Source organism: Ailuropoda melanoleuca, chromosome 16 (assembly GCF_002007445.2).
Source record: "Ailuropoda melanoleuca isolate Jingjing chromosome 16, ASM200744v2, whole genome shotgun sequence".
Lineage (NCBI taxonomy): Eukaryota > Metazoa > Chordata > Mammalia > Carnivora > Ursidae > Ailuropoda > Ailuropoda melanoleuca.
This window is the reverse complement of record NC_048233.1, coordinates 86028475-86050210: the sequence shown is the minus strand read 5'-3', so window position 1 is coordinate 86050210 and position 21736 is coordinate 86028475. Positions and strand designations below refer to the sequence as shown.

Genomic DNA, 21736 nt, shown 5'->3' with positions numbered 1-21736 from the left:
AAAAATTTCCATTTCAGGCATTTATAAGTGAACAGTGCAGGGGCATGAAGGGCCCCCACACTGTTGTGCACCCATCACCACCACCCGTCTCTAGGACTCTTGCATCTTGCAAAACTGAAACTCTGTCCCCATTAAACACTCACTCCTGCCCTACCCCCTCCCCCGTCTATGAGTCAGACAATTCATGGAATCACACAGGATTTGTCCTTTTGTGTGTGGCTTGTTTCACTTCACGTAATGTCCTCAAGGTCCATCCGTGTAATGGCATATGGCAGAATATCCTTTCTTTTTAAGGCGGAATAATATTCCATTGTCTGAATAGACCATAGGCTGCTCATTCATTCATCCATCAATGGACATTTGGGTGCTCTCACCTTTTGGCTATTGGGAACAGTGCTGCTGTGAACACCAATGTCCTCCTATCTGTTCAGGGCCCTGCCCCCAGTTCCTTTTGGGCAATTCTCAATTTCTAGGGAAATGCTTGGAAGTGGCGTTGCTGGAGCGTCTGGCCGTTCTGTTCTCCGGCCGCTGCACCGTTTCCCATCCCGCCCATGTCCTCGCCAACACCCGCAGCTTGTTTTTGCTTTGTTAGTGGTTTTGGTTTTGGTTTTGGTAATAGCCCTCCTCGTGGGTGTACAGTAGTATCTCACTGTAGTTAGGATTTTTTTTTTTTTCAAGATTAGAAGGTGGCAAAACTTTTGGCCAAGGCTCATTCCAGGATTGCACATCAGAAACCGGAATTTAGGAAAAAGGGAGGAAGCCACAGCTGAAGGACGTTAGGATGGGCCGCTGGGGGCGGGCTTTGGGCAGTTTTTCGTGCTCAGGCATAGGTGAGAGGCCCCGGTGCTGATTCCAGGGTCTCCTCTCGGCTCACATCTCCTGGAGCAGCACCAGGCAGCCGGGTCTCCGCGGAGCCATGACACTCCCAACCCCACAACCTCCCACAGCCTATTCTGCGTAACAGGGGTCCTTTTTGAAGAGTCTGCTGTGTGCCAGGCACCAAATGGATCCTCACAAATCCTCACATGGACCCTAGGAGGCAGGTATTAAGAACCCCTTGTGACAGATATGGAATCTGAGGGTCTTGGGGATGAAGCAATTTGCTCAAAGCCAGGAGGCCACTTGATGGCTCAAAGATTCCCTGGGGGACCAGACAGGCCCTGTCTCTGGCCTCCAGGAGCTTTAAGTCAGCATTTACTTCATGAAGTCATACTCAGCAAGGGGTACTCTGGGAACACAGGCCTGGCAGTCAGGGAGGGCCTCCTGGAGGAAGAGACGCCTACGTGCAGTCCGAAGGATGAGAGCTAGTTTGGTGGCAGAGGGGTGAGGCCAACAGCGACCCACACTTTCATCCTCTCTCCCCAGCCTTCCTCTCTGCTGGCCTCGGGGTGCATGCGTCCTTGGAGCCCTACACCCTGCCCATGACCAGCTCCAGCTGGGAGCCCCGGCTGGACTCCCCATTTCCATCAGGCCCTTCCACCGGCTCTGCGGGGGCCGGAGTCATGGCTGAGCCCAGCAAGCAGGGCCCCAAGAACCCACGTGTGTCCGGCGTGACAGTTCAGCTGGAGATGAAGGCTCTGTGGGAGGAGTTCAACCAGCTGGGCACAGAGATGATTGTCACCAAGGCAGGCAGGTGTGAGCAGCGGGTGTGTGTGTGTGTGTGGTGGGGACAGGGGGCCTTGCGGGAGCCGCATTTGGGCTGCTGAGCCCCTGTCTCCCGCAGGAGGATGTTTCCCACCTTCCAGGTGAAGATCCTGGGCATGGACACACTGGCTGACTACGCCCTGCTCATGGACTTCGTGCCTCTGGACGACAAAAGATACAGGTCTGGGGGCTGGCCAGGGAAGCCGCTCAAATAGCAGGGGCTGAGCCGGGAAGCAGACCCCTACCTGCACTCTGGGGTGAGCCAGGGCCGGTTGGAGCAGCTTCAGGGAGGCCTAGTCTGGGGCCACAGTGGAAGCCCGATGGCAGCGGGGGAGCCCAGCTCAGGGCAGCCGGCAGTCTCAAGTGGGCAGCGGACTAGCCTGGGCAGGCAGAGTGGGCTAGCCCAGTGCAGCCACAGGGAACTCAAGGCCAGACAGCATTCTTGGGCTCTCCCGTTCCTCACGTGCGAGGTGGGGACAGTGCGTGGGCAGTATGTTGAGGGACGGCTCCTCTGCCCCGCCGGTCCTGGCTCCAGGTGGGGGCAGCAGATGAGTGCCGTGGGGTACAGATGAGGCACCCCTGCCACCTGCTCTGCTCCCCAGGTACGCCTTTCACAGCTCAGCCTGGCTGGTGGCAGGCAAAGCAGACCCGGTCACGCCCGGTCGCGTGCACTTCCACCCGGACTCACCGGCCAAGGGCGCACAGTGGATGCGCCAGATTGTGTCCTTTGACAAGCTCAAGCTGACCAACAACCTGCTGGACGACAATGGCCACGTGAGGCCCCAGCCACAGCGGGGAGGGGTTTAGGCCTGGGGACTCTGAGGCCTGACTGTAACGAAGCCTGGGACCAGGGCTAGCCGTGTCGTTAATGCCCAATGGCCTTGGTGCCCAGCACTCCCACCCGCTACTGATGGCTAATCCTGGGGGCCAAGTTCACCTGGCCAGGGGTTGGACAGCAGAGGGGACTGTCCAAGCAGGTGGATAAGTGGGCTGGAGGTGTGGGAATGTTCCAGCAAACACTGTCCTCCTTGTAGACAGTGTTTATGGAATGCCCTCCACGGGACAGGCCCCTGGTAGGTGTAAGAACACAGCATCGTTGCCACTTTGTCAAACAGACAAAGATCCCTGACCCCAAGGGGCTCACCTCCTGCGGTAGGGGGCAGAGTAAGCAAAGAATCCAGAAGGTCCCATGAGCAGTGTGTCAGATGGTGATAAATGGCAGGAGAAAAAGGAACCAGGGAGGGGAGCTGAGACAGAGGTGAATGGTCCATTTAGGGGGGTTCTAGAAGCTGCTGAGGCAATATTTGAAGAGAGATCTAAAGGAAAAGGGGAAGGCAGCCCATGCACACAGAGGTAGGAGCTGGTGCAGGGGACGGAACAGCAGGTGCAAAGGCCCTGAGGCTACAGAATGTTGGGCCAGTCGCTGGGGGGAATGCAAGGAGGCTCCCATGTGGCTGAAGTGGGGTGAGTAGGGGAGATGAGAGGANGTGGCTGAAGTGGGGTGAGTAGGGGAGATGAGAGGACAGAGACCCTGAGACTGCCGGGGCTGATCTGCAGAGCCCATCGGCTGTGGAGAAGGTTCTGGCTCTTACTCCGTGCGTGGCCACAGGAGGTTTTTGAGCAGGGGTGACATGCAGCAGCTCGCTGGGCTCGCTGTGCGCAGAATGGAAAGAGAAGCTGGGTGGAGGCAGGGAGACCGGCCAGGAGGTGGCTGAGGAAATCCAGGGGGACGTGATGGTGGCCAGACGGAGCAGAGGTGGTGGGATGGGAGAGGTGGTCAGATTCTGGATATTTCTGAAGGTAAAGCTGACAGTGGGATATTTCTGAAGGTAAAGCTGACAGTGGGATGTGGACTTGAGAGAAGGCACAGTGGCAAAAATGCTCAAACACGAAGGGGGCTTTGCTGCAAAACCGTATGCTCTCGAGGCCAGACTCTGTGCTCCCATTATAAGAAAGGCAGTCTTCCTGCCCCGGAGAAGTCTTNGGATGTGGACTTGAGAGAAGGCACAGTGGCAAAAATGCTCAAACACGAAGGGGGCTTTGCTGCAAAACCGTACGCTCTCGAGGCCAGACTCTGTGCCCCCATTATAAGAAAGGCAGTCTTCCCGCCCCGGAGAAGACAGCCTCAGGGAGGGTTTGCTGCTGCTCCCCTGCACACTGCCTTCCGCACCCCCTCCAGATCATTCTCAACTCCATGCACCGCTACCAGCCCCGATTCCACGTGGTCTTCGTGGACCCACGCAAGGACAGTGAGCGCTACGCCCAGGAGAACTTCAAGTCCTTCATCTTCGCGGAGACCCAGTTCACAGCCGTGACAGCCTATCAGAACCACCGGGTGGGTTGGGCCACAGCTCAAGAGACAACTGCCAGCCCATTTCATAGGGGTGGAGACTGAGGCCCAAGGCTCTGAGCTCCCACATGCTCACAGACCTGCCCTTCTCTCCCTCTCTAGGACTCGGCAGACCTCTGCCCTCAGTCGTTCCCCTGCCATCATGCCCACTGGCTCTACGGCTCCCGGGCTGAAGGGCTCAGGTCCCTGGGCCTCCTGATTGGGGCGTCCAGAGAAGATGGGGTGGCTGAACGTGGGGCCCCGTAGCCTTTCCCTGGCTCAGGGTTGACCCATAACTACTTTCTCCTCTGCAGATCACCCAGCTGAAAATAGCCAGCAACCCTTTTGCCAAGGGCTTTAGGGAGACGGACTCGGAATCCTGGTACTGTCTGGGCCCTGGCAGCTCCGCCCGGCTGTCCTAACCCAACCCCTCACCCCCACCCCAGGCCTCTCCNGGCTGCCCTAACCCAACCCCTCACCCCCACCCCAGGCCTCTCCTAAGGCTTCGGCTCCTGCCCTTCTCTGAGGGTCATGCCCACAGACTCGTCCCGGGGTCCCCACTGTCTGACTGATCACAACCCTTGGCCTGGGCTCTCCCCTTGACCTCCTGCCTCCATCCCTGCTTGTCACATCTTCAGGACTGTATCTCCACGAGCCCTGTTCAGCATCCCGGCCCGGAGTCACAGCGGCCTCAGTCCCTGCCTGCTGAAGTGCCCTGCAGGGCAGGAAAAAGGTTAGCCCCCAGTAGGACCAGAGCCTGCATGGTGGGCAGGAAGTGAGGTGACAGGGCCACAGGGCCCCCAGCAAGGGGCTTCAGCATGTTCAGCAAGCCCACTGGGCACCTGTGTGGACAAAGAGGAGGAGATAAGAGATTTCTGAGACAATTTGGGACCAACAGCAGAGAGAACAGGACAGGGACAAGGTTCTAAGAGTAGGGGTGGAAGTGTCAGGTGGGCTTCCTGGAGGAGGTGGCTCCTGAGCTGGGCCTGGAAGAACTGGGAAGTGTTTGGATAGTGAGAGAAGGTGGGGAAGAGGGAAGGGAGAGGGAAGAACAAGAGCAAAGGCTGAGAAGAGGAGGAATGGGATGGGAGCAGGGAAGGAACGGGGAGGCTGCAGATGTGAGGGGAGGTCTGGGGTCCATTCAGACCATATCCTCCCTCAGACCGCAACAAAGCTCCGGCCTCCAACTCCAGGACATCTGCCCGGCTGCACCATCAGCTGCTGGCCCCCCCTGAAGCTCTGCTGGCCCCAGCCACCTACCAGTCCCTCAACTACCAGGGCCTGTACCCTGGTGCTTCAAGTCCCCTCAGAATCCCAAGGGCCCGACCAACACCGTATCCCCTCCCCAGTATTCAAGCTGACAGAGATCAGGAAGGCCTGCCCCTCCCAGCTAGGCTGGGGCTCCTGTCCCCCACTGCCATGTGCTTGGGGCCTGTCCAGGACCCTCAGTGATAAAGGCCCTGTGGACAGACTTCTCTTGCCCTGAATGCTATCCCCTCCAGCCTTGCCTGTACAGAGACCCTGTCCCCTCCCAAGGAGAGCAGGGCAGGTGGAAGCCCAGAGAGGGAGGCAACCTGCCCAGAATCACAGTAAGGCTGAGAAGGTGCCAGGCTTGGAAACAGCTAACCCCCCCACCTGTCCCCTTCTGCCTTGAGGGGGGACTCTTCCAAACCCTGCTTTACCTCTTCCTTTCCCCCACCATTAAACCACTTGGCATGAGTAGTCAGAGCATCTGTCCTCGGGCTCAGGGTGGAGGGACTCAGGAACACCCAGACCGCAGATAATGGGCTGCAGACATCCCAAGCTCTGCCCAGTGCCAGTCGTATCCCTCAGAGCACAGTGATGGCAAAGGTGCTGACACAGCCAAGGGTTAGGGTTAGGGTTAGGGTGCAGGGCTTTGAGTGAGGCTGCAGTTTCTGCCCCCTGCTTTCTGTGTCCAGTGAGGACTGAAACTGCAGCTCAGAGGCACCTGCTCCAAGTCAACGCAAAGCATGGTGACACCTGCCATTCCACGTATAGGTGCTGTGCCCAAGACTGGGTGGTCTGGTCCTGAGAAGCCGGGGTCTGAAGGGATGCAGAAACATGATAGGGCAGTGACCACACGGGACAGGCCAAGGTGGGGGGGGGAGAGGAACTTGAGAGTCCAATCAGACTTGAGGGAAGAGAGCTTCACAGAAAGGTGACATTCAAACCAACACCTAAAGGAGTAGAAATTGCGAGGGAGAGGGGCGGGGAGGAGGGGAGAGAAGCTCCCAGCGGTGGGAAAAGTAGGGCAAAGGCCTGAGGCTGGAGCGGGTCCCCTGGAGCCGGAAGGCGCGGCGCGCGCCACCCAGAGGAACCAGGAGAGGAGCCGGGGGTTGGGGGGGGGACCGGGTGGGCACTCCTCCCGCAGCCCCTGACGTCCCCGGCCTCCAGGAGGAGCACCCCGTGGATCCCCGAAACGCTGACTCCGAACATCCTGGAGCACTTCACGTTAAGTCCTTAGGAAAGGGACGGGCACACGTGGGCGTGGAGGACGCGGGGCCCAGCAAAGCCTCGAAGCCTGACACCCCGACTCCCGAACACCGCCGTCAGAAGGGCCGGGTCGGGAAGCCAGGACGCGCGCGACGCGAGAAGCTGCAGGGACTCTCAGGCACCGGGCCCACACCACCATCGCCAGTTCCGTCCTCCGCCCAGGCCCGCCCCTCTGCCGGAAGCCAAGTTATCGGGACTCGCCCCTTCCGGCCCCGCCCCACCAACGGGAGGCGAGGCCACTCCCTTAGGTCCCGCCCCATTCCACCGAGGCCCCGCCTCTCGTGTAGGCCCCTCCCCCAAGGGCAGAGCCAGGGCCGCTTCGGAGCCCCAAGCAGCGGGGCGGGGCGGGGCGACTGCTCCCGTAGCCCCGCCCAGCTTCCCACGGAACGCGGAGTGCGAGTGCTGTCCTTTCCCTTCCCTCCCGAGGCCGGGCGCCCTCTGTGTCCCGGCTGCGCCGGGACAGACATGCTGCCCGACTGCCTGTCAGCGGAGGGCGAGCGGCGCTGCCGGCGGCTGCTGGCGGGGGCCACGGCCCGGCTCCGCGCGCGCCCCGCGGCGGCCGCGGTGCTGGTGCCGCTGTGCTCGGTGCGCGGCGTCCCGGCGCTGCTCTACACGCTGCGGTCCAGCCGCCTGGCCGGGAGCCACAAGGGTGACGTCAGGTACACCGGCCGGGAACTCCTGTCCCTTCTGGAAGGACCGGAGGGACCTGAGCAAGGCGCTTCGCCTCTCCGAGCCTGGTTTTCCGCCTCTGGGGAACGGGTCTGGCGCCGNCCCCTCCCCCAAGGGCAGAGCCAGGGCCGCTTCGGAGCCCCAAGCAGCGGGGCGGGGCGGGGCGACTGCTCCCGTAGCCCCGCCCAGCTTCCCACGGAACGCGGAGTGCGAGTGCTGTCCTTTCCCTTCCCTCCCGAGGCCGGGCGCCCTCTGTGTCCCGGCTGCGCCGGGACAGACATGCTGCCCGACTGCCTGTCAGCGGAGGGCGAGCGGCGCTGCCGGCGGCTGCTGGCGGGGGCCACGGGCCCGGCTCCGCGCGCGCCCCGCGGCGGCCGCGGTGCTGGTGCCGCTGTGCTCGGTGCGCGGCGTCCCGGCGCTGCTCTACACGCTGCGGTCCAGCCGCCTGGCCGGGAGCCACAAGGGTGACGTCAGGTACACCGGCCGGGAACTCCTGTCCCTTCTGGAAGGACCGGAGGGACCTGAGCAAGGCGCTTCGCCTCTCCGAGCCTGGTTTTCCGCCTCTGGGGAACGGGTCTGGCGCCGAGGGTGCTCCAGTCCGGTCGCCACGCCGGGCCCCTCGAAGCGCGTGCCGCACCACCTCCGGCTGGGGACACCTCTCGGAGATGCGTCCGCCTCTCTAAAAAGGCAGGACCCCGCCCCCTGCCGGTGACTCAGGGGAGATTCGGGTCCTGGAGCCGAAGAAGTTCGCAGGGCGGAGCTGCCTGGCTTCCCGCCCTGGTCCCGCCCCTGTCCCCGGTGGGAACTGGGGACGCACCAGGGTCATGGCGCCACTGGGGCCACCATAGGCAAAACTTGCGTGTGTGAGCTCCAGGACCTCTCCCTTACCCCTGTCGTTCAGGGAGGTAAACAGCCTGGAGAGGTCACGTGGCTGGCCCGAGGCTTCACTACAAACTAGAGGCAGAGACAGATGATGCTTAGTGGGTGACTAGCCCTCTGCCACAGCTGTCACCCCCACCCGCCATGGCCCCGACAGAACAAGGACCAGGCTCCCTGTGCTTATCAGTTTCCCAGGTGGCAAATGTGACCCCACTGACCAGGATGTGGTGCATACAGCCCTAAGGGAGACCCACGAGGAGCTGGGCCTTACTGTGTCTGAGGAGCATGTGTGGGGCGTCCTGCGGCCTGTGCACGACAGGGTAAGGCTGCTACACCCTGAGGCCACCAGCAGGGACAAGGAGGGTGGTCACGGCCTCTGGCAGGCAGACATCATGGTGGAGAACCTGCCTGGTGGGCATGTTCCATCCCCACACAACCCACCAGGGAGGGGCCGGGGGTATCTTAGCTCCTTTTCACGGGGGATCCCGAGGCTCGGGTCTGGGGCTGAAGGTGGCCCCGGGGTAAGCCAGCTCTGCCCAGCTTGGTGGAGGAGGGTTGGGGAAGGCTTCACAGGGTAGGCAGGGATTGGGTGACAGGTGGGGGATTTTAGGGGAGTAAAAGTCAGGGAAGGGCAAGTGGCAGGAACAGTCTGCAAAGGCCCAGAGGGCGGAATGGCTCTAGTGAGTCTGAGGGCCCTGAGTTAGTGAGCGTGGCTGGAGTGGGCTCCAGGGCAGGGGCCTCCAATGCTGAAGGCCTCTGGATGGCAAGTGGGGGTCTTCCTCTCAGGCTCCCCTCCCAGCCCCAAAGCTCCGCCAAGGCCATGCCTCCCATGACAGCCTGTCACCCTCCTGCCCCAGCAAAAGGCCACCGTGGTGCCAGTGCTTGCCGGTGTGGGCCCACTGGATCCGCAGAGTCTCAGGCCCAACCCCGAAGAGGTGAGCGGGGGGGACGGTGGGGGCCAACCAGCCGGGGGAGTCTCTGTCCACAGCAGTCCTCCGTCCGCCCTCTCACGGCCTCCTTCCCACAGGTGGACGAGGTATTTGTGCTCCCCCTGGCCCACCTGCTGCAGGCGCAGAACCAAGGGTATACCCACTTCTGCCGGCGTGGCCACTTCAGCTACACGCTGCCTGTCTTCCTGCACGGGCCCCACCGTGTCTGGGGGCTCACGGCCATCATCACGGAGTTCACGCTGCAGCTGCTGGCACCTGGTGCCTACCAGCCCCGCCTGGCCAGCTCGGAGAGGCCCACGGGCTGAAGGCCTGGCCACGAGCAGCCCTTCCTTCACCCTGCCAGGCCAGCTCCATTCCCGGACTGAATAAAGAGCTTTTACCAAATCTGTGGCAGCTGCCTCTTCTGTACTGGGGCCTTGACCTCGAGCAGACCCCATGGGACCACTGGCCTCCTGGCTGGGGTGCCTCTGACTCATCACACTGTTACCCACAGAACAGTGGGCGCTTCTGTGTACTTGGCCCTCACCACAGCCCTGAGGTGGGCCCAACACTGGCTCTGGCTGGTGAGACCAGGGCTCAGAGAGAAGAGACACCTTGCCCAAGGTCACCCCAAGCTAGGACTTGAGCCAAGCCCTCTCTGACTCCAGAGCCCACACTCAGCCACTACACTGTAGTTCCTGCTCCCGCCTCTGTGTCTAGCTGACCCCGTGCCAGGCTTTGGGAATCCGAAGAGGAGCCCTGCTTGTTACTGCAAAGTTCCAACATGCCCAGCTCCTACCACGAACCGGGCACTGTCCTGGGGCCTAATCTTCAGACCAGCCAGATGCTGCCCTGACCTCTGGGGGTGACTCAGTCTGGGCAAGATCTCAGAGCAGGTCCTCCAGATAATCATGTGTTTGTACATTCATTAACCACAGATAATAGTGGAATACATCAGTTATGTAGACCAGAGAGGCTGTAAGCAGTCTGACTTTGTCATGGTAGACTGGACAATATTAACCAGGATAGGCAATAGGAAGCTACACCCACTAGCTGACTTTGCCAAAAGAGGAATGGTGATAAATTCGAGATACACTCGCTTCAGGCATGGCTGGATCCAGGGGCTCAGGGGCTCTCTTCCTCTTACTGTGCTTTCCACTGTGTCAGCCTCGCTCTTGGAGAATCTCTACTCTGCAGGGATGAGAAGTAGGGAGAGGGCAACCGCTCTAGGATGGCACAGCACCAGTATCCCATCAACAGAAAACAGCTTCCCTCTTTGGCCGCTTAACCCGGGGTTGTACTTTGGTGGCCCTCCCTGAGCCTGTCACATGGCCTGCCGGAGTTGGAATTCATTGGTGGGCAGGGTCCACAGGCAGAGAACTGGGGAGGAGGATGAACCTTCTAGAATGAGACTAAGGAAGGGGCAGTCCCCAACAGACCAATGCGAAGAGAGAAGGGAAAGTTGAGCCCGTAAAAACCGGCGAAGGTCTCCTGCAGAGTGACCTTGAAACCAAAGGTGGGCAAGCACAGGCCAGATCAAGGGCAAAGGAGGGACGTCGGGCAAAGGAGCAGCACATGCACAAAGTTTGGGGTGTTCGAGGAAACAAGACTAGCACTGTGGGGGTGGGGAGGGGCCCCACCACTCAGGAGCCACCGTGGGGTGCCAATAGACATGCTTCAGTGATGGGTGAGGACTTTGTTCCAGGCTGGGAGAGGGGCAGACAGGTTTGTGAAATGATGTGACTCGTGTTTTGAAAAGCTTGAGCTGCAAGAGGCCCGGATTGCAGACGCCCTCGTCCCTGGAGTCCCCTCCCTGGGCGCCCAACCCCCCTCCACGGATGCTTTGTCACCTCACCTCCCACGAGCCCCCTCCACACCTCCCAAAGTGTCCCCACGGCGCTATTCACTCCTACACACCTCCCCACGTGCTCCCTCCGCCAGCATCCCTCCCGCCTCACCTACCCCTTCCTTCGCGGCCCCTCCCATTGCCCCTCACACTTCACACCCCTTGTGTCATTTCTGGCCCTCCACATTCCTCACCTGGGAGCGGGCGCATGATGACGGTAAAAATAACTCTGACAGTGTGTGAAGTGGGGGTGAGGGAGGTGGGCGGCCGAGCCCCTGCACTGAAGAAGGGACCCTTGGGGTTGAGAGCCCCGGAGATGGGTTCTGAGCCCCGCCCCTTCCCCCTCCGTCACCGGGTCTGGGAGGCCCTTGGCTCAGGCAGTCCGGCTTCCACTCCCCGAACCAAAGCAGGTGGAGGAGCTCACAGAGCGGTGAGTATCCGCTGGCCTCACTGCCAGCACGCCGGGGGCCTCCTTCAGGCTGGAGCCCCCCATTTCTCCCCCACCCCACCTACTTTGACGCTGCGCTCTGTCCTCAGGTCCTGGCTGCCACCCGAGACCCCCCTCAGCGCCCTCAGGGATGCCTCTTCGCCCTGGCTCCGTGGCCCGCTGCATTCTCCCCGTCTCCAGCCCGTGGGGGCTTCTCTGAGTCCCTGCCCCCATGCCCAAGGCCCCATGGCAGGCACTGCGGCAGTGAGCGGGGGGCGGCCACCCCGGGCGAGCATGCAGGAGCACATGGCCATCGATGTGAGCCCCGGCCCCATCCGGCCCATCCGCCTCATTTCCGACTACTTCCCGCACTTCCACCCCTTTGCTAAGCACACCCTGCGCACCCCTGAGCCACACCCTGCAGTGACCCCTGCCGTACGCTCTGCACCCCAGCCGCAGCTGGACCCAGAGAGAGAGGGAGATTCAGACGACAGCAGTGAGTGGGGGCAGGGGACCAAGGAAGCACTCCTGGCCCAGCCTGGCCAGGGTAGGGTTTGGGGCATCCCAGGCATCTGACCGGGGAGGGGCAGGGCAGGAGGCATGGTGCCCTTTGGGGGGTGGGGCGGGGGTCAAGGTAGGAGCTGACCCTGCCTGCCACCTGCCGTTAGCTGCCCTGGGCACCCTCGAGTTCACGCTTCTTTTTGATGCGGACAACAGCACCCTGCACTGCACGGCTCACCGTGCCAAGGTGAGGATGGGGCGGGGGTCTATGGGTGGAGGGCCTGGGCCACAGGCCTGCCTCACGCTCACTGTCTCTTCTCAGGGTCTCAAGCCACCGGCCTCGGGCTCTGTGGACACGTATGTCAAAGCCAATCTGCTGCCAGGGGCCAGCAAGGTGAGGGTGAACCCGGGCCCCTACTGACGCCCCTTGGCCGCACCCCAGCCCAGAACACCCGTCTGACCCTGCTGTGCCCCTCCCCACCAAAGCCTGGACATCAGGCACGGAGCGCCCCATTGCTGGGATGTGCAACTGGGGGCCTACCAGGGAGGTGGGCCAGAGTGGGGTCCCGGGGCCCAAGGAGGCCCTGATCCATCCTACCTGGCCCCCAGGCCAGCCAGCTGCGGACCCGCACAGTTCGGGGCACAAGGGGGCCTGTCTGGGAGGAGACACTCACCTATCACGGCTTCACCCACCAGGATGCTGGGCGAAAGACCCTGCGGTGAGGACTGGCCTGGGCCACAAGGCGGCAAGGCCGAGGTGGGGGGTGGGGGTAGGCTTGCCTGGCCACATCTGACACGGGCGGCCACTAGGCTGTGTGTGTGTGAGGACCCATGGCTGCGGCGACGGCAGCGGGCGCCTCCCCTGGGGGAGCTGAGGGTGCCCCTGAGGAAGCTGGTGCCAAACCGAGCCAGGAGCTTTGATGTGTGTCTGGAGAAGCAGAAGCTGGTAAGTGGGGTGGCACAGGTTGGGGTGTGGGGACCAGGATCCTTGTGGTGGGGAAGCTGGAGAGGAGAGGAGCAAGGAGGGGGACTCTAGGCAGTGTCTGGCCAAGGTGACCAGGCTCTCTGCTCTTTCAGACCAAGAGGCCCAAGAGCCTGGATACAGCCCGTGGCATGTCCCTGTATCAGGAGGTGGGTAGGACGGTGGGACCAAGCAGGGATTGGGGGGGCAGGCCTGGGGGCCAGGCTGAAGTGCATCAGGCAGGGCCTGAGGTGAGCTGAGGGGGTGGGTCCAGGCCCAGGCGGGCTTGAGGAAACTGAGGCCATCTCTCTCACAAGCCCTAGCATTTGTAGCCCCAGGGAACAGCCAGACCCCAGTGCCTGGGCACGGAATGTGACTCCCCCGCCAGGGCAGCCCAGAAGAACTGTTGGGGACTGGGACACCCAAAGCCCTCAGGGGGCAGAGACACAGTCCAGGTGGAAACAGAGGCTGAAACTGGTGGGATCTGTCCATGGCCCAAGTTGGGAGGGCCCGTCAAGGTCCAGGAGAGAATGGACAGCAGGTGGGGCTCCCTGGCTTCTAGGTCGACCCCTAAGGCATTGTGGGTACCACTTCTGGGGCTTGTAGCCCGACAGGTCCTTGTCAGGAAGCAGAAATGACTGCAGGAGGCCCCATGCCAAAAACCAAAGGCACGGCCAGAACTCTACCCCCACCCCGGGCTCAGGGTGGTGAGACACCTGCAAGGCTGTGGGCAAGCCCTCCCCAGCTCCTCTAGGATGGAAGGGCCAGGAGCTGCCGTCTGCCCCCTGGTGGAGCCGCAAGTTGCTGCACCTGCCAATCAGCCAAGGCCCGGCTGGGGCCCCCAGAGGCGCGCACTTCAGGCACAGCGCCCCCACACGCAAGCCCCCCGCGCCAGGCGGGTGCTCATGGAATACTCTTAACTGAGAAGTGAATGTGAGCAAGGTGGTTGGGCTTCTGTAGACGAACCCTATGTTAAGAATGGGAGAAGCTCATTCTTCCTGGGTATCCTCCCCAAGTCCTTTGCAAGCACTAGGGGCTGAGGGTGGCAAAGGCCATTCAGAACCTGGTCGCCTGGGCGGTGGGGGGTGAAGAGGGTAGGGTTTGTAACTTTAGTGACCTCTATGTCTTCAGGTAGAGAACGGTCTTTCGGAGCTGCTTCTGTGACACATGGGAAGGTGGTGATGGGCACTTAGCAAGAGGTCATTTAGGAAGCTCCTAGCATGTTTGTGCCACTGACACCAGCACCCTTCCCCTCCATGACAAAGATGCCCTGGACTGACCAGTAACTGGTCTGAGCAAGCCCCTCCCCTCCGGATGCCTTGGAGGGTACGGTGGGTCTGGAAGTTCCCTTCCAGGGCACCAGGCCAGTGACTGTTTTTGGAAACGGAATCATGACATTAAATTGTCGGCCCCCGATGTCTTTGCAGCCAGCTCCAGTTGTCCCATCGGGGCTGACACTGGCGGGGGGGGCGGGCTCTGGGTTGCACGCAGCTGACCACAGCCCACCCCTGCAGGAGGAGGCGGAGGCAGCAGGGGAGGAGCGCGGGCGCATCCTGCTGTCCCTGTGCTACAGCTCCCGGCAGGGCGGCTTGCTGGTGGGTGTGCTACGCTGCGCCCACCTTGCCCCCATGGACGCCAATGGCTACTCGGACCCCTTTGTCCGCCTGTGAGTGTAGATGGATGGACACGCAGGTGGGCAGCGGCGGTTCCCCAGAGCCTGTCTCCAGGGCCGCACCTAACCTGACCCCATCATTTCCAACCAGTTTCCTGCGTCCAAACATGGGGAAGAGATCTAAATGCAAGACCAGTGTCCGGAAGAAGACCCTGAACCCCGAGTTCAATGAGGTAGGCCAGGGCCAGGTGGGGGCAGTCCTAGCCGCTCTGGGGTTGGGGAGGTTGGCGTTCTTACTTAGAAAGCACAAGTCCCCCCTTACCTGAGCAACTCACCTGTCTGAGCCTGTTTCTGAACCTGTAAGGGACTCAAGGCCTCCTCCTTCCTGCCTTTCTGACCCCTTCCCTGCAGGAGTTCTTCTATGCAGGCCCAAGGGAGGAGCTGGCCCAGAAGACACTGCTGGTGTCCGTATGGGACTATGACCTGGGCACAGCTGACGACTTCATTGGTGAGAATGCGGGGGAGGGGGAGGGGCCCAGTGGGCTCCCACATGGCTCCTGACGCCTGTCCCCCAACCCAGGCGGGGTAGAGCTGAGTAGCCAGGCCGGCGGGGAATGCCAGCGGCACTGGTGTGAATGCCTGGGCCGCAGTGACCACCGACTGGAGCTGTGGCACCCGCTGGACGGCGCGCCCCTCCAGCTCAGCGACTAGAAGGGGCACCCAGCCCTGGCCCTGCTCACCACCCTCCCCAAAACTGACCCACAGAGCTGGGAGGACCTAGAGCTGCCCCACCCAAGGTGCCCAGCCCCACGTCAAATTGTTTGCTTCCTCACCCCCCTTTCAAATTCACCCCACTGCCAATCATGAAGCAAGAATAAACCTGCAAACCAGACCACAGAGTCTGTTCTTTTCCCTGTCCGTCACCTCACAGGGCGGACTGGGCCCCATTCTCCTTGCTCCCACCTCCAGAAGCCCACACTGGGCCAGGCCCAGCTCTGGACCCCAGGCCACTGTTTTCCCCTCGTCACACTGGGAAAGCCCCCTGTCCCCGCCCCTGCCATCTGCACTGAGGGACGGGCGCTCAAGATGGTCTAGGACAGACTGACCCACAGGAAACCAAGGAGTGGTTTGTCATTCATGACATGACCTTGAGCTGACCTTTCACCACCCCCAAGTGGAGTCCAAGCGGGTTATGGGAAGCCTCTCACTCTGTCTGGGAAACAGACCTCCATGAGTAATAGGCTACAGGGGCAGAGTGAAGAGCAGGCCACAGAAAAGATGCATCAGGAGAGTGGGCGGCACTGGCTTTATTGTCCAGCAGCCGGGACAGATGGACGTCAGCGCCGGGCAGCAGGCTCAGGACGCAGCTTGCCTGGTCTGGTGCTGCAGGGCAAACCTCTGCATCCGCTCCTCAAGCTCCGGCCGGAAGTGGCGGATCAGGCCCTGGAGGCGGGTAGGAGACACGGTGAAGCAGAGCTGAAAATCCCAGCACCTTAAGCCCTCAGCACCCCCACCCCAGTGCCCACAAGCAGGGCAGCGAGTACCTGCACAGGCCAGGCGGCTCCATCACCCAGGGCACAGATGGTGTGGCCCTCTATCTGTTTGCTAATCTCCCAGAGGGAGTCGATCTCGGCTGGCCGGGCGTCCCCCTTCACAAAGCGGGCCATCACCTTGTTCATCCAGTCCACACCTGCAGCCACGGCAGCAAGAGAGGGCCCGATGATCCCCAGCCAGAGCGTGGGGAACAGCACTCCGAGGGTGCGGGGCACGGGGAGGGTGGCGCTGAGAGATGCTATGGCCGGCTGGGAAGCAGCAGCTGTCCATTCCGTGTCCAGAGCCCACCCAACCTTTGCCCTGTGCCTGACCCAGGCCAAGGGTGAGCCGCAGAGAAAGCCCCCACCCTGCCCCGGGTGCTCACCCTCACGGCATGGGGTGCACTGGCCACAGCTCTCGTGCTTGTAGAACTCAATAAGGCGGGCGATGGCTTTCACAATATCTGTCTGGGGTGACCAGAAACAGTGAGCAGGCCCCTAGGCTGGAGCCTCACCCCCCAGAGCAGAGCCCCTGATTCTGGCGGCGTTCTGGCCACCTCCACCTGCCTGGACATCTGGCACTGCCCAGACCCCAACAGGCATTCTCTCCGGGGAAAATTCTCTCCTCTCCCACCTGACTGTATCTCAGGTCACAGGAACTGGGATCCAGGAGCTGGCACGAGCTCTCCGGAAGCCCAGGGAGGGGTACTGCCCGGGTGGGGAGCAGAGGCAGCCCTTACCGAGCGGTCCATGACAATCACTGCAGCTGTGCCCAGGCCCGTCTGCGCCTGCACCAGTGCGTCGAAGTCCATCAGCACGGTCTCACACACCGACTTGGGGATCAGTGGTGTGGATGAGCCGCCGGGGATCACAGCAAGGAGGTTGTCCCAGCCACCTATGACACCCCCTGGGACCGCAGTCAGTCCCCAAAAGGATGGATGGTCAGGGCTGGGACTGGCATGACTGCCTAGTCCTGAGCCCAGGACCTGTCAGCCCCAGCGCAGCGCTGCCTCATGAGGCCCTCCCACCCTGGCTCTCTTCACGGACACCCTGCCCCACTCTGGCCCTGGGTGGGCCCAGGCCTCACCAGCGTGCTTCTCAATCAGTTCCCTCAGCGGCACAGACATCTCCTCCTCCACAGTGCAAGGGTGGTTGACGTGGCCGGAGATGTTGAACAGCTTGGTGCCCGAGTTGCGCTCACGCCCAAAGCTGGCAAACCATGCACCCCCACGGCGGCAGATGGTGGGGGACACAGCCACCGTCTCCACGTTGGCCACAGTTGTGGGGCAACCAAACACTCCTGTGGAGGACTGGCATGAGGGACTGGTGGCCGCCAGAGGGTGGGGACAGGTTGCATCAGGTTTCCCAGCAGTGGGGTCTGTCCTAGGGTCCTGCGCTGTGACCCAGCTCCCCTTCACCCTTTTGTCATTCCCACCTCTGATGGGACCCCGACCTCCAGCAGGCACTGAACTGCCTTTTCACCTCTCTCTGCCAGTCCCTGGAGGCTGGAGAGGAGCCGGGTGTCTGACACGGGGGCATGAGGGACTGCAGGCTGAGTCTCTATGTTGTTACCACCCCACTCTGTGTCTGAGTCCCTGTCCGGAAGGAACTCAGAAATCCCCTAAGAATGACCAGCAGGGACCTGAAGCCAGATGCGAGTCCACAGGACACAACACAAGGCCCAGGACTGGGCCGGGTCTTACCCACATCAGCAGGGAATGGTGGCTTCAGGCGGGGCTTGCCCTGCTTGCCTTCGATGGACTCGATGAGTGCCGTCTCCTCCCCACAGATGTAGGCTCCAGCCCCACGCACAACAAACACATCAAAATCATAACCAGAGTCGCAGGCGTTCTTGCCGATCAGACCAGCCTCGTAGGCCTCTCGGATGGCCACCTGTGGGACAGTAATGTGAGGGCACCGCTCCCACCAGCCCAGGGACACTGTGTGGTGGGGAGGGGCACAGGCCCCGGGAGACTGTGTTCACCAAAGTCCAGGAAAAAGCTCCCCCTTGGACATGAGCAGAAGATGCTCTGGGAGAGGGGTGGGAAGTTTTACAATGTGTGTGCTACGTTTGCAGTAACAACACTTAACAAATTCTCCAACTACACGTATTTTTCAAAGAAAGGCTGAGGAAATCATGCAGATTTTCATAAGCGGCTTCCCGCAGGTAGCGATCGGGGGAAGGTCTGTGTGTGTGTAACGTTTCCCATCTTTACAATGAGCAAGCACTACTTCTGCCACGGAGGAAAAGACCCTGAGGCTGGTTTTTAAATATGCAGCAACAACACTTACACATACTGCTACTATGTGCCAGGCGCTGTCCCAGGTGCTGTTCCCACATCCCTCGCCACTGCCGCACAAGAGCCTAACAGAATGGCGTGAGACTCTGGCCCTGGACCAGTCACTACAGGCAACGCCGAGCTCAGAATTGCAGAAATGAACCCTTGACCCTTCTGCAGGAAAAATGCCTGCAAGCCCACCCCTGCCCCCCGAGTCCCAAGTTGAGGCTCTGGAACATAGAGAAAGAGCCTGGAGGCAGCTTTGGGGGCCAGGCACACCGAGCACCCCCCTCTGTGGAGGTCCCTCTCCTTTCCCACCTGCAGATTGGAAGCCTCATTGTAGAATTCCCCTCGGATGTAGATGTAGGCAGCACGGGCGCCCATGGCCCGGCCCCCAACTAGGCAGCCTTCCACCAGCTTGTGGGGATCGTGGCGCATGATCTCCCGGTCCTTGCAGGTGCCCGGCTCCCCCTCGTCTGCATTCACAACTAGATACTTGGGCCTGTGGGTGCCAGCACATTAGTGAGGCTACAGGGCCACCAGGGCTGGGCCTTCAACTACATGCCACCCCACTCCACCCAAGGAAGCCCCAAAGATGTCCCCTCTGATAGCCAACCCCTCCCTGTCCTCCCAGCATGTTCTCAGGGGCTCAGCTTGCTCACCATCAATGACAGCGAGCTCGCTGCCTATTACATCTTTGGATGTCTATGAACACAGGAAAGGTCTTTGTTCTGCTTGGTCCAAACGTCCCCTTGTGTTTTCCTAAGAGCCCAAAATCTGCTCTTGGTCACAGAGAACCTTCCTGAACCTCTGCCATATCTCTGGGGTCAAAAGGAGGTAAAGTAGCTGACATTTATCATTTGCTTTGTGCCAACCAACGTAAGGGCCAAAAGCTATATGAACACTAGCTCTTTAACCCCTGCACAATATAATATCCACTTAAAAAAAGAAAACTGAGTTCAAAAAGACCAGGAGACTGCACAAAACTATATAATTAGAAGGCAGAATTGACCAGTAAGTCTGCCTGAGTCAAAATCTTGTGTTGATTCTGCTACCCTGAGGAAGACCAGATAGAACTGAGTCCCACCTACTTAAGCTCTGGTCACATTTTCCCATTCATTCACTTTTAGTTTCCAAGGAAACAGCCCCAAGGCCCAGGTAAGCCACAGCCACCCTCAAGGCTTCTCCTGCAATCCCATCTCTACCTCCCTACACACACCTGCCATCTGAGGGCTTATTCATGAAGCTCCATTTGAGGCCAGTGGGGAAGCCAGCACCTCCACGGCCCCGCAAGCCAGATGTCTTGACCTCACCCAGGATCCAGTCAGGCCCCTTCAGCAAGATCTCCTTTGTCTTGTACCAGTCACCTCGACTCTGGGCACCTTTCAACCTGGACAGAGTGGGAAAGGCGTTGAAGGGGAGGCCCTGCTCCAGGACACCCACCGAGCTAAGAGCACCAACTCACCTCCAGTCATGACGGCCATACAGGTTGGTGAAGATACGGTCTTCATCCTTCAGCGAGCCAAATGAGGTTTTCTTGGGTGCTGTCTGAAGACAAAGAACGGGTCAGGAGTCTGAGCGGAGTTCTGGGGTCATGAAGGGCCTGGCCAAAAGTTAGATTCTTGGGTCCCCCTGATCAGATGGGGCTGGGCTGAGGAGAGGTTAGGGGCCTAAGCCTCGGAACCCTTTGTGGCGTCATACTACCACCACCACTTAGTAAGCACTTCCTGCTTAGCAGATATTAGGCTAAGCGTCTGACATCCAAAACCCCATTTCATCCTCATAACCCTGAGACACGAATGATTTCCTGTTTTACAGAGGAGGAAACTGAGGCTAAGAACAAACAGAATTTATGGAAGGGCACACAACCAAAAGCAGTCGATGGAACTGGCAGTCAGGTCCGTCCTGGTCAAAGCCCACACCTGAACCACAGCACCATGCTACCTCCCCGAGCCCAGGGCGAAGTGTCCATTCACTTGCCTGGCTGTCCTGCTGGACCAAAACTTGGTCAGACCAGGGCCTTACATTACTAACTCTGCTGGAAACAAAATGTGTTTACTGATGCAAAAGGAAGACTTCACTGGGGCTGGGACACAAAGGTGATGGAGGGAGACCCACTTGGGATAAAACTGATGGAGAAGTGGGGTCTGGAATTCCACCTGACCCAGTGGGAGCACCCCAGGTGAGGGCTAAGGGTACCTGGCTTCCACACTCCCATCCCCTTAAAAGTCATTACAGGGAGCAGAGCGCTGGATGGGGCGTCAGTAGACGCACATCCTCCCCAAAGCTTGTTTTCTGCATCTGTAAAATGAGGCAATGACACCTTTACACTGTACAAGGCTTTGCCAAGGAAGGAACGAGACAAGGACGCTTCCCCACCTGCAAAATTTTCCGCTATGTCGCCCGGCTGTTAAATAGGGAAGGAGCCGGAGGGCTGGGGAAGTCACCCTTCCATCGGGACACATTCCCCTCTACACCTATGCCGGAGAGGCAACCTTCCTGCCGGGCTGGGAAAATGAGCAGGTCTCTCTTTGAAGGCACTACAGACCCAAGGGACGGCGCGCGCAGAGGGGCTGTAGCGAGACCCGGCCCTCCGACACTCCCGGCCGGAGCCAGGCCGGGCCTCACCGTGTCGCCGCTGAAACGCACAGACACCCGAGCGGGAAGCGACCCGCTGAGCAGCCGCCGTGCCGCCAGCATCGCGGGAGACAGTTCAGTCACCTCCCGCTGTCACCTTCACGGCCCCGAAGCTGAGGAACCGGCGCGCCGGGGACGCTAGGCGGCGCACAGGAAAAACGTCACGCGCCCTGGCGCCCTCTGCGCGCCCAAGCTGCCCTGCGCCTCTCTCGCCCCGCCCCCGGCCCCGCTTCCTCATAGGTGGGCGGAGAAGCCGGAAGTGGCCTGTCCGGCACGGTGACTGCTGGGAAACATAGTCCCGGCAGCCTCGGGACCCCCATTCCACGTTTTGCAAGTTGGCACTTAACCTCTCGCTCCCCTGCTCGGCTTGTTCACGTGCGCATCCGGACCCCAGGCTTTCTTTTCTTTCTTCTTCTTTTTTTTAATGTGTTTTATTTTAAACCCCAAGTAAACAAACGTCGCGTGACGCCTTCTGTTGGTTTCTGGTGTAATGTGCACTTGTTGTATGCACAGGTGTACGGCCCAGGTAGAGAAATCAGGCTGGTTAGGGCCAAAGACCGTCATGACCGCGTTGTAATTATTATGTCCTAGTCCAAACCTTTAGACTGACCCCTCCCTAGCCCCACTCTGGGCACCCCTGGGCTCAAGGAAGTATTGCTCATTAGGGGTAGGGAGCAGGGACAGCTCCAGAGGCAGGTAGGGGAAAGTGGGTGGAGGTCTTAGGTTGGGATGAGGCCGAGAGAGTGGAGATGGTGGAGATGGTCAGGGAGTGGCGCATCCTTTGCCCGTGTTGCTAAGCTCTCCCAACCAATTCCATCCTCAGTCCCTGTCAGTAGAGTCTGGCACTTGACATTTCTGCTCGAAATCTTGGAGTGGCCCCTACTGCCTTCACAGCCAGGCCCTGGCCTGGCGTTTAAGGACTCCACCTCTCCCCTGGCGGGGTCATCAGGCCCAGACCACATCACCCATGCAGCCCC

The 21736-nt window shown here is 60.4% G+C and overlaps 4 protein-coding genes across 5 annotated transcripts; 3 read left to right on the top strand and 1 right to left on the bottom strand.

The window, feature by feature from the left end:
- The first annotated feature begins 302 nt into the window (after window positions 1–302).
- On the top strand, window positions 303–5509 carry TBX10 (T-box transcription factor 10). Its single transcript, XM_034645506.1, has 8 exons — window positions 303–1043; window positions 1366–1633; window positions 1724–1825; window positions 2247–2418; window positions 3824–3979; window positions 4288–4355; window positions 4612–4706; window positions 5136–5509. Exons 2-8 carry the CDS (start codon window positions 1422–1424, stop codon window positions 5423–5425), a joined length of 1095 nt encoding a protein of 364 aa, XP_034501397.1. The 5' UTR covers window positions 303–1043; window positions 1366–1421; the 3' UTR covers window positions 5426–5509.
- A 1336-nt stretch (window positions 5510–6845) lies between these two features.
- On the top strand, window positions 6846–9369 carry NUDT8 (nudix hydrolase 8). 2 transcript variants are annotated; one of them, XM_034645507.1, is made up of 4 exons: window positions 6846–7146; window positions 8223–8355; window positions 8872–8970; window positions 9063–9369. In XM_034645507.1, exons 1-4 carry the CDS (start codon window positions 6953–6955, stop codon window positions 9288–9290), a joined length of 654 nt encoding a protein of 217 aa, XP_034501398.1. In that variant the 5' UTR covers window positions 6846–6952; the 3' UTR covers window positions 9291–9369. The 2 variants fall into 2 exon arrangements, with proteins under 2 accessions (XP_034501398.1, XP_034501399.1); XM_034645508.1 differs by having other exon boundaries at window positions 6849–7146; window positions 8893–8970.
- A 1716-nt stretch (window positions 9370–11085) lies between these two features.
- On the top strand, window positions 11086–15140 carry LOC100467242 (double C2-like domain-containing protein gamma). Its single transcript, XM_002921289.4, has 11 exons — window positions 11086–11240; window positions 11348–11733; window positions 11906–11985; window positions 12061–12132; window positions 12348–12457; window positions 12549–12684; window positions 12816–12869; window positions 14214–14365; window positions 14463–14544; window positions 14723–14819; window positions 14892–15140. Exons 2-11 carry the CDS (start codon window positions 11484–11486, stop codon window positions 15020–15022), a joined length of 1164 nt encoding a protein of 387 aa, XP_002921335.2. The 5' UTR covers window positions 11086–11240; window positions 11348–11483; the 3' UTR covers window positions 15023–15140.
- Window positions 15141–15600: 460 nt separating this feature from the next.
- NDUFV1 (NADH:ubiquinone oxidoreductase core subunit V1) lies at window positions 15601–20919 on the bottom strand. The gene is made up of 10 exons (XM_011227560.3): window positions 20751–20919; window positions 19588–19670; window positions 19342–19512; window positions 18441–18624; window positions 17547–17736; window positions 16931–17143; window positions 16584–16750; window positions 16230–16311; window positions 15856–16001; window positions 15601–15754 (listed from the first exon to the last, which is right to left on the bottom strand). The coding sequence occupies exons 1-10, from the start codon at window positions 20820–20822 to the stop codon at window positions 15668–15670; spliced, it is 1395 nt and encodes a 464-aa protein (XP_011225862.2). The 5' UTR covers window positions 20823–20919; the 3' UTR covers window positions 15601–15667.
- Between the last annotated feature and the right edge of the window lie 817 nt (window positions 20920–21736).